The sequence below is a fragment of the Sapajus apella genome, unplaced genomic scaffold (genome assembly GCF_009761245.1).
Source record: "Sapajus apella isolate SASKATOON/1434 unplaced genomic scaffold, GSC_monkey_1.0 scaffold190, whole genome shotgun sequence".
NCBI lineage: Eukaryota > Metazoa > Chordata > Mammalia > Primates > Cebidae > Sapajus > Sapajus apella.
In genome coordinates, this window is record NW_022437130.1 from 1,096,060 (window position 1) to 1,107,141 (window position 11,082).

Below are 11,082 nucleotides of genomic sequence, written 5' to 3' on the forward strand. Positions count from 1 at the left end.
AATTTAGGAAAATGAACTTATTCACTTTTGTGAGTCCTAAAACTACTTTGAAAAGGAAAGGAAAAAAATAGTAAATTGCCCCTAAAATATTACTGTGGTTACCTCTAAGAAGTGAGAAGAAGGATATTTTTCATTTCTTTAGACATTTCTATAGATTTCATCTTCCTTCTTGCACACATATTAGTTTTAAATCAGCAAAAAAATAAGTTACATGGTTACAGCCATGGGTAAACCACAGGCACAGGAAAGCAGCTGACCTGGGTGCAGCAGGAATGGCTACCCTCCGTGCAGCAAGGCAGGTTGTCCCAGGCATAGCGGGATGGCTGTCCTGGAGATGTCCTGCACCATCCTCCTGGGGGCCCTCCAGTGGGAGTCGCCTCATGGACTTTCCTGCCTCCTGGAGGTGCTCAGGCCCCAGCAAAGGAGCCCAGTGTGGAGCCCCAGCCCCACAGCCCGTTTCAGTGTCTGCTGTGTTGTGAACCTAAGCCACTGACCACAGGGCTTGACCTGCGGCTGTCCTCTCATTTCTAGAATAGGAAAGCACAGTGCTTCTCTCTGAGGGTTAAAAGGATGCTGGTGGGTGTCAGGGGCTTAGCCTGGTGCCTGGCAGGTAGGTGGAGTGAATGTGAATTGTTTCTCTCCCCTGCCTGCTGGCACCTGAGCCCCAGGCCTGTCTGCTTTTGTCTTCTGCAGGCCCCGCAGGGTGGAGCCCGTCTGCTCCGGGCTGCAGGCCCAGATCCTCCAGTGCTACCGAGATCGCCTGCATGAGGTGCTTCTGTGCTCAGACCTGGTCAAGGCATACCAGCGCTGCGTGAGTGCCGCCCACAAGGTAAGGCCTCATCTGCCTCCTGGGTTTCCAGGGGGCTGTGGGAGGTGGAGGAGGTACCTCTATCTAGCATTGGAGATCTCTCCCTGCCTTTTCCTGCTAGAGCCAGATGCTCTACCTGGAGGTCTCTGCATTTGCCAAGGGAGGTATTCTTGGGTCTTCGCTTTCCTCAGTCACCTCCCGGTGCACACCAGCCTGCTTCCAGGAGTGCCTTGCACATCTGGCCCCGGGAGATGATCCCTGTGGTGTTTGCCCTGTTAGGCTGGACCTTCTTAGCCCTCAGCATTTAGGGGTGGGAGCATGGCAGAGGCCTGAGTGCTGAGTGGGGGTCCCAGCAAGGATAGGCCATCTGGAAGTGGAGTGGGAGCAGGTGCGGCCATCAGGAGCTGCCTGCAGCCACCACCCTGCCACTGATCTCAAGGGGCATGCTGGCTCGGTCTTCCCGGTGTGTGGTCCCAGGTCTCACGTGCTCTCTGGTCACCCCCTACTCCAGTGGGCCTGCAGTGCGCTCCCAGCCAGCTTCTACTGTCTTCCTCCCCCACCCCCAGCTGCTCCTCTCTATCCTAGATAAATCCTTCCCCTTTCCAGGTTCCACAGCGTCAGGCTGTTTCCCAGTTACACCTCACCCTTGCCCTACCCCAACAGGACGGCTTCCACTTTGGGGAGCGTCACTCACTCTCAGGGCACCTGGCTTAGGCTCCCTGAGGGGTGCGGCCTGTCTGTGAAAATGTATGGGAGAAGCAGTAGGATGAGGTCTTTCTTCCCACAGAAAAGCCTCTTTGGCCTGAGTAGGAAACAGGCTGCTTTAGGTACTTGAGGTAGAAAAGGCTGAGGCCAGACACCCTCTGCTCTCCAGCCATGTCTGAGGGGGAATCTCTCCCACGGAACTCAGCGGGGTCCTGCAGCCCTGGGCCTGTGAGAGCTTCCTTGGGCCAGGTCCCACTGACACCCATTTGCCAAGCTGATTGTTCCACCCTGGGCTGGTCACAGCCCCATCCAGCACTGCCTGACCATGGCCAGAGCACAGCCCAGAGGTAGCTCCATACAGGCTGAGTGGATGCAGGGCCTCTGTCAGCCTTCCAAGAGAGGGAAGCCCTGGGTAGGACAGGCAGCCTCCTCCTCTGTCTCAGACTGTGGAAGGCTGCTTGCTCTGCTTCCACGTGGGCAGGAGGCGCGGGGGCACTGGGTAGGCTGGGCCGGACCAGGGCCCTTCACACCGACAAGATACTTAGCTCCCTACCCACTAACCCCCAGATCCTTCCCCACACCCTGTCAAGGGCAGCTCCGAGTCCAGTTAATCACACACCTAACTCTACTGAGGGATCTGCCGCAGCCTCATGGCTTCTTTGCAGGGCCCATCCTTCAGCGGCTAGCCCTAGACTCCATCCTCTCTCCACCTCTGTGGTAGTTTTCAGCCCCTTACTCAACACCCCCAAGAGTATTTCTTTAACAAACACACCTCACCAACATATCTTCTTTGCAACAAGGCAAAAATGTGATTACCAAGGAAGACAGATTACATTAAACTCCAGTGTGTTGCCTGAGAGAGGCTCTGGGACACTGCCAGGCCTGGCTCCCTCCTTCCCAGCCCTACCACTGACATGACTAGCAAAATCCGGAGACTGAGCGACGGCAGCACCAGAGGCCTGTCGGGCTCCCTTGTGCTGCCTTGGCAGCGTGTGTGCCTTTGGGGACAGCATGTTCAACCTGAATCCCTCAGAGCCCCGGCACCCAGGCACTCAGGTGGCACCCTGTATGTGAGATGTGGCATGTGCTGGAGAAACTCTCACCACCCTTCTCCAGGCTCCACCTCAGAAAGCTGCTGGCAGAGCCAGAGAGAGGGGAGTGAAGGGTCCCTAAGAGGAATTTGCTTCTGGGAGGGGCCGAGTGGCAGGGGACAGAGGCCTACATGGTCAAGGACCTAGGGTGGGGCAGCACTGCTTCTCCCCTCAGGATCTAGCGTCTGCCCTGGGGCTCCTTAGGCAGCTAGGTGATGCCTAGGCCCAGAGCCTGGCGCCTGCCCATGTGTGAATGTACAGGGCATCTCAAATGAGGGCAGGGGCTTCGGGCTCTCCATAGCAGGGCCCTGACTGTGCAGACCCCGGCGTCCCAGCAGACTCCCGCTGAGCTGTGAAAAATCTGAGAACAGAGGGGATGCCTTGGTGAGGCAGAGCAGAGTTGTATACTGTTCTATACCCAAGGTGCTCGTCAGAAACACGGTATGGGGGCAGGGCTCCTGCCTTCTGAGCCAGGAGAGTTGAGGAATGGGAGCATGTGCTGGTGTCGTTATCATGTGGAGTGAGGGCCTGTCTCCAGCTGCTGGGGACTGTGCTGGGCTCTGGGGCACAGAGGTGAAGAGACTCAGTGCTGGGTCTCAAGGTGAGGAGGGAGACTGACTCACAGCTGCTCCCCAGGAAGCGGTTGCTGTCCCAGGGCAGTCTGCATGGAGCCTTGAGGGCATGGGCAGAGTGGGCCGTGACTGAACTCTGACCTGTTCTCTTTGTAGGGCTGAGGAGCAGACATCATTTCCTGTCCTGGCAGTGACTTGGAGCCCTGAAGAAGGGACCAATCATGGGACCACAGCCCACAGAGCCCTAGGCCACAACCACCGTGCCCTGCCACGTCCTACTGGGCCCTGAGCGGGGCTGCCATGTGTTTAGGAAATGAAGTATACGCTACAGTCTGAAAACAAATAAAGTAGACGCCTTTGTTTTCCGTTGTTGACTCACTGGCAGCCAGTCACTGCTGCCCACTCTGCATCCAGCCCTCTGCTGGACACCAGTGAAGCAGGGCCAAGGAAGATGGGCTGCTCCCCTCGGGGAGTCCCTGGCCTGGCAAGGGGGATGGCCTGGGAACCCCTAGTTACATTGCAGCAGTAGCAGGCCACCGGAGAAGCAGGGATGAGAAGGAAGTGGGAGTAGGCCTTTCTAGGGATGGCACAGAGGTAGAGCAGGCCAGCTTCCTGCTGGGCGAGGGGGCGGTGCTGCCTGCGCCCAGGGCGGAAGCTGACCAGACGAGGGCAGGGCAGGCCAGAGACCCGGCAGAGTGGACCCCAGGTATGAGGGCAGCAGGCAGTGGAGGAGAGCAAAGGTGAGCAAGGCAGGCAGGCGGCATGGCTACAGAGGTGGTAGGGCTGGAGTGCACCAGCCTGAGCTGGCACTGTCTCTGAGTGACGTTGCTCCGGCTCTCAGGTGGAGGGTGGTGCCAGTGAGACAGGACTCAGCGCTAGGGAGCATCACCAGTGTGGAGGGCCCTGCGCAGCTCAAGCCTAGGGAGGGTTAGTGGGGCTGACTGGCAGGACTGAATCTGACTGAGTGAAGATGTAGGTGACTTTTAAGTCTCTGACTTGAGTGTCGAGGGTTCTCCTAAAGTAAGGAATGCAGAGACTGAGGAGAGCAGATGACAAAGTGGGTTTGGGATATGCTCTGCTTGGTTGGTGTCCAAACATTGGCCTTCCAATCCTTGACCTTTGGCCGTGTACCACAGCCAAGGTGCCCTGACCACACTCAGCCTGCTCCATGCCAGCAGAAGAATTTTGGGATGGAGCTTGGGATCCTCTAACTGCTCTGCTAGTGACCTTGGGTTTCCTGATAGAGCCCTTGGGGAGTCCCCATGCCATCTGGAGCTGAAAGCCTGTAGTCTTGACTCGGGCTTGGCAGTGCAAACTTCCCTGCTCATTCCCAGATTCTTACACTCAGAGCTCAAGGGGTGGGTTGGGGCTTGGGCGTGTCCTATTGGCTTAGCATACCACAGCTCGGCAGACAGCTCTAGGAGACAACCTCTCTAGGAGTCCCAGGTCAGCCTGTGGAAACGCACAGGAGGCTTCATGCAGTGTGATCAGCGAGGAGGGGTGGGATGCACAGGGCACCCTGGCCTGAGCCCTTTGGGGAGGGGCCTACTAAGAGGAGGGGTGAGGGGTCACAGGTCCAGCCTATCCATCATGCTGTTGTCACTCCCTCAGAAGCCTTTGGCTTCCCGGGCTTTTTCCAACTTCAGATCTCACAGGAGTAACTTTCAGCTGTCCCTCCCTTCTCTAGGCATCAGTTTAGGTGTTAGGGACGCATCTTGGGGTGGGAAACAGGGACTCCTAGGTACACAGACACCTGTGGGCTGGACGCTGCCTGAGCCTGTGCCAGCTTGCTCTGTCTGGGTAACAAACCACCCCCAGACCTTGTAGCTTAAAACAACGCCTGCTTTATGTGGCTTATGATTCTGCTGGGTGGAGCCTATGGCCCAGGGCCACTTGGGTCAGCCAACAGACCTGTGACTCTAAATGGCCTCCCGTGTCCAGTGGCCAATGGGGCCATGGTTTCCTCTAAATGGCCCCTCCTCCTCCAGGCAAGCTCGGGCTCCAGTCTCAGGCTCCAGTCTCAGGCTCCCGCACAGCCAGAGAGCCAGCCTCCAGGAGCAAACACTTCCTGATCCTCTGCCCACGGCCCCGGGTCCCTTCATTCCCTGCTGGCCAGTCTGGTCAGATTGCAGTTGGCCTGAGAGGAGTGAAAGGACCCCTTTGGCCTCTGAGCTCCACAAAGCCACCTCCTGCTTTGGGAATAGGGCCAGAACGAGGTTGGCGGTGGCAGTGGCAGGTAGCAGCAACAGCCCTTTCCTGCCTGGGCAGGGCCTGTGCAGAGGCGTCCAGGGACAGAGGCTGGCAGAGCAGCCTCATCAGATGGCACTGTTGCCCACCCATCACTGCATGGTTGACTCAGACCAGGAGCTGACAAAGGTTTGAAGGCCAAAGGTGTGGGAGGTGTGGAGCAGGGGCCAGAAAAGCTCTCCAGGGACTCGTACAGAATCCAGGGCTTTTCCTGGAGGTCTCCCACTATCTCTGGTCCCTGGCTGCCTGGGCCTGCCTACCCCTCTCCCACCTCCCCATAGTGTCCTTAGCCCTGCCTAGGCTTCCCACACCCCCAAATCCACACATCTGTCCCCAGATCTTGCTGGATTTTCATAAACTTCCACTTGGTCCTGAAAATAAGACTCACACCTGACCCCTGGCCCGTCTGTCCACTTCTCACCTCCATGAATGGCTGCAGAGCTCATGGCCCTTGCCTGAGACTGTAGCCGCCTCCTTCTCCTCCTCCAGGCTCTGTGTGGGAGTTTCTGCTCTCCTTCCACATTACTCAAGGGTTAAGCCCTGTGTGAGCCCTCCTCCTGGGTGCCCACCCAGCCCCAACACAGGCCTCCAACCCAAAGGCAATACAGTGTGTGCACAGCCAGCCAGCTTCTCAAGACCAGCCTGATGTGGGCTCCCCTTGGCCACCCCTGTGGTCCCTGGTATAGGCAGGTAGGGAGTCATCTGGGGACCAGGGACTAGTGAATGAATGAGATATGAAGACCATCACCAGCTTCTTCATCGTCTCCAGGCCTGCCGGCATCTGCCTGGGGTCCGGGCCTTGGCACCTCCCATAATGGATTCAGGCAGGAGGGGAGCCTGGTGCACACAGGAAAATCCACAGGCTCTGAAGACCTGGGGGCCTCAGTTTAAATCCTGACCCTGCCTCCTGTTGGGTGCCGAGAAAGTCGAGCAATTCCCTTAGGCCTGAGCCTCAGTTTTGTCTTTACAGAACAACTAAAGCAGTGTCCATTATTTGTAGGGAACACCTGTGGCCCACTCTGCATCCACCCATCTTCTTTTAGAAATAGCTTTTCAAGTTTTCTGAAGAACCACTCTCCCCAGCTCTATCAATGATTCCTGTTTCCCCCCGCACCCCCACCACCTTCACCTCCACACAGGGAGAAGATTCTAGAGAGCAGAGCCAGCAGAGAGACACAACCAAGGGATGGAGAGACTGTGCCTGGTCATTGAGCACCTGGATCCAGCCAGACCTGAAGTCAACACAAGCTAGCAAGTTTCCCTTTTTGTTTGAACTGGGTTTTTGTCATTTGGAACAGGACTTCTTCATGAGAGAGCATTGTTCTGGGAAGCAAATGATCTGCTGTCAGCGCCTGACTTCCCTTTCCTTTCAGCCAAGTTGAGGTGGCAGGTTTGACTCTTCCCAGTCTGGGGATGGGAGCACACTGACTCTCCCCTCAGGGCAGCTCTAGAAGCTGTCCCAGGCCCAGTTACAGACTCTGCCATAGGGACCACGGGGTGAAACTCAGGAATGGACTTTGTAACTGGGGAGGAGCAGACGTGCTAGTGGCAAAGTCTGAGGCGCTGATGTTCAGGGAGATGGGGGAAGCTTTCTGGGATTTCTTCAACCAGACCAGTTGGAAGTGAGGCACCCATGCACATCTTACCTGGTGACCTATCCATCCTTAGGGGCCCAGCTCTGACTTCCACCCCTCTGTACCCCCACCCATACCTGCACACCTTTAGGTAGAAGCTGGAGGCTCCTGTGAGTGAGTCCCTACAGTCTTCACCTGAGGAGATGGAGGCCAGGCCTGCGGGACTGTACTCCCCAAACTTCAGCACCCCTGAAGACCAGGGCCTGTTCAACCATTTCTATTAGATTATCTCTCCCTCATTGTTTTCTGGGGGCTTTGGGTTGGGGTGAGGGAGTGAGCTCCTGACTGTGCACATGATATTGTGCATTCCTCTCCTTGGCTCTCAGTGTCTGTGCAGGGCGACTGTGCGAATGTGTTTGTGTTGAGTTGATATAAACCGTCCAGGTACACAAGTGTGTGTGTATGGGTCTGTATGCACATGTCCATCCTGCATGCAGATCCGTGTGTGCTCATATGTGAGTGCATGGTGTGCCAGCACACGTGTGCAAGCATGTGAATAGCTGTACGTGTACCTGTCCATCTGCATGTGTTCATGTCTGTGCATGTGTACTTGAGTTTGTGCACCGGCAGCCAGCCATGCCCAGCACCTTCGGTTGGTCACGAGCTCTTCCCAGCCTGGAGATCAGCTCATTTCTCGACTTCCTCAGAGCCAAATCTTTGCCTATCCCCTGCTGGAGACTGTGTGTGTGTCCCCAGAGTCATCTGTAACACTGCGTTCGAGTGTGAATGTGTGTGCTCATATGTGACCCTACATCTCAGTACCTCTGGCTGTGTGTGGTAGGTAGGAGGTCAGATCTGAGAGAGCAATGCAGAAGTGAGGGGTGTGTCGAGCAGGGTGTGAACCTGGAGGCGGATGCTGTGGGCTTGTGCCCTGGCTGAGTGACTGTTACTCAGGAGTATTAATACTCAGCCCACCGATTGCAGGGGCATTCCTAGTGATGATACTGTTTTTATCATTCAGGGTCTGACCAGGAAGACAGCACCCTTGCTATTGAGCAGGGGGAATTGAATGCAAGGGATTGGTCACAAAAGAGATGGAGGAGCTGGGAATCCAGATGGGATAGTGTGAGAGATGACTGAGACCAGCACCTGTAGGACCTCCCACCACCTGGGGCTGCAGAGACAGAGGGAAGAGGCAGGATCACCCAGTGGAAGCTGGCACCACCGGGGCCCCGCTCAGGGAAGCTGGGGCTTCTGAGGAGACATAGCAGCTGTGAGAGGCCTGCCTGTGGCAGAAGAGGTGGAAATTCCCTGACTTCATTCTGCTCTTAGCTGTAGTTAGTGCCTCCTGTGGCGGGAAGCTGGAGCCAAGGCAGCCGGGAGCTGCTGCTGGCCACCCTCTGCAGTAGAGTGGGTCTGAGAAAAAGGCCCAAGAAGTGCCTTAGTGGGACTGTGTGGGCTGTGTCAAGTGGGTGTGTGTGCCTGCACGTGTGCCTGTGCTCAGGTGGGCGTGCGAGATGTAGCTGGAATGGCAGGTGTGTGCATGTACCTGTGCACCTTTATTCCTTGTGTCAATAGACAGCCTGCAGAGAATAGTGCCGATAATCAAACTCAGCATTTATCAGACCTTTACCATGTGCCAGGTACTGTGCTGAACCCTTTATAAATACTTACTTCGTTAAGGTTTCACACGACCTTATGAAGTAGATACTGCTATTACTATCCTCATTTTATAAATGGGGAAACTGTTGCAGAGAGTGTGCATGACTTGCCCAAGATCACACAGTCTAAGAGGCCGGGTGGGGCGTTGGAGGGCCTGGCTCCCGAGTCTTGTGCCAGTCCCAAACTGCTCCTGCTGTTGGATGCGGCCCTGGCTGTGTGCTGGCGGGGCTCTGACACCCAGAGTCTTACTCTGCTCAGCTCCAGGGACGCCGTTGAGGGGCCAGTCCTTTCCCCTCACCTCTCAAGATGGGGAAGGAGGCCCCTGGCAAAAATGGCTGAAGCGTGTTCCTTACCACATCATTACTGGCCTGGAGAAGTCCAGTGATCCCAGGCCAGGATCCAAGCCAGGCACCACCAGCAAGGTGGCTGTGAGCCCTGGAACAACAGCCCAGGTGAGGTGGGAGAAACTGGTCCTGCCTCAGCCTCTCACCACCACTTCACCCTCCCATGGCACTGCTACCCCCGCAGGTCCAGATGTGGCTGGAGATGCTCAGAGTCAGGTGGCTGGGAGAGAGGAGGGAGCACACAGGAAGGTGCAGAGCGGTCACAGTGGCGCTGCCATAGGAGGTGAATCACTGAGACCTCCTGGGAGGACTCATTGGGCGAAATGCATCAGAAGCCTTTCAGAGTGTGCAGACTCACAAAAACAAGCAGAACAAACCCCACAACATCCCTCTATTCAATATTTACAAGAGACATCACCTTAATTATGAGAGCACAATTTGATTGACAAGAAAGGAATAGAAAAAGATATACCTGCAAACTGTAAGAAAGCTGAAATGGTTGTATTAGTATCAGGCTGAGCAGACTGAGACAGGAAGCATTATAGGCAACAAAGGGGGGCATTTTGAATAACAGAAGGAACAGCTCACAGGAAGACTTAGCACCCCAAAATAAAACATGCATGCACCTAACACAGAGCTTCAAAATACAGGAAGCCAAACTGGCAGAATGGAAAAAGCAATAGCCCAATCGGAATCATCATTGGAGATCTGGGAATGTGCACACCGTTTGCACAGCAATTCCAGTTCTAAGAACCAATCCTAAGGAAGGAAGCATGTGTGCAGGTCCTGTGCCCTGGGTGCTGGTCCTGATGTCTGCTCACTGTCTTCTCCCTTTGTTCACAAACAGCCCTGGAGTGCCCACCCTGGAGCCAGAGCATTCAAGCCTTGAACCACTCCTAAACATCTAAGGCTGTTTTCTCATCTGTAAAGTGGGACAGGAATAGGCACTATCCCCTAAGGGAGCTTAATGCTCATGGAGTTGGGAATACGGGATGAGTACACCCTCCAGGAAGGCCTTGGCTGCTGAGAGCCACTTCATTAACAGTCATGCCCTTGGGGTCAGGGGCTTCATCCCTTGCCTGGTGATGGGGTAGGGTGTAAAGGGTGTCTTCACTGGGAGTGACTGGGAAGGGCGTCCCAACTCGGGAGGTAGCCCAGCCCACCCTCTGTCCACTGTCCCCCTTCACCACGTGGGTGTGGACCCCAGCACCTCCTAAGAACCGCCCTGCAGGTTTGTCTCTGAGTTGGCTGCTCAGGGGACACAGGAAACTAACATCACTCTCCTCATTCTACCCTAGGTGCCCTCTAAGCAGCGGTGATGCTAGTCCATTTCCTCATGGGCTTAGGGTCTAGCAGGAAAGGTGACATTCGCCATCAATTTTGGTGAGGCCCCTAAGCTCAGGGCCTCAGGGCTTGGCCTAGGTCAGTGGTCCCCAGCCTTTTTGACACCAGGGACAAGTTTTGTAGAAGACGAATCTTGCATGGATGGGGTCAGGGGCAGTGGGGAATGGTTTCAGGATGAGACTGTTCCCCCTCAGGTCATTGGGCATGAGTTAGATTCTCATAAGGAGTATGCAACCTAGATCCCTCACGTGTGCAGTTTACAATAGGGTTTGCACTCCTTTGAGAATCTAATGTCACCGCTGATCTGGCAGGAGGAAGAGTCCAGGCTGGAATGCTCACCTCCCACCGCTCCCCTCCTGCCGTGCTGCCCAGTTCCTAATGGGTCAGAGGCTGGTACCGGTCCAAAGCCTGGGAGTTGGGAACCCCTGGACCAGGTGACATGAGGTTAGAGGGCTGAGTGGTACTAGCTGAGCGAAGGCACTGCTTTATTTAGGAAGTGGGGATTCTTTTGTTTGTCTTTTAGAGACTGTATCTCTGTCATCCAGGCTGAACTGCAGTGGCTCCATCCTAGCTCACTGTAGCCTTGACCTCCTGGGCTTAAGCGATCCTGTTACCTCATCCTCCCAAGTAGCTGGGACTACAAGTGTAGTGCCACTAGGGTTTATAATAGTGTCAAAATACTGGAAGCAACCTAAATGCCCAACAATAGGGGGTGAAATAAATGTGTATACCTCC

General features: G+C 55.4%; 1 protein-coding gene across 7 annotated transcripts in view; it reads left to right on the top strand.

Annotated features, from left to right (window-relative positions):
• The window catches only part of CHCHD6 (coiled-coil-helix-coiled-coil-helix domain containing 6), a 241,115-nt gene extending 237,570 nt beyond the window's left edge, over nucleotides 1-3,545 (top strand). For all 7 annotated transcript variants that reach the window (XM_032269231.1, XM_032269232.1, XM_032269234.1 and 4 more), the window contains 2 exons: nucleotides 694-829; nucleotides 3,333-3,545. In XM_032269231.1, coding sequence (XP_032125122.1) covers nucleotides 694-815 — 122 coding nt within the window. In that variant the 3' untranslated portion in view covers nucleotides 816-829; nucleotides 3,333-3,545. The remainder of the gene's footprint in view (nucleotides 1-693; nucleotides 830-3,332) is intronic.
• The last annotated feature ends 7,537 nt before the right edge of the window (nucleotides 3,546-11,082 follow it).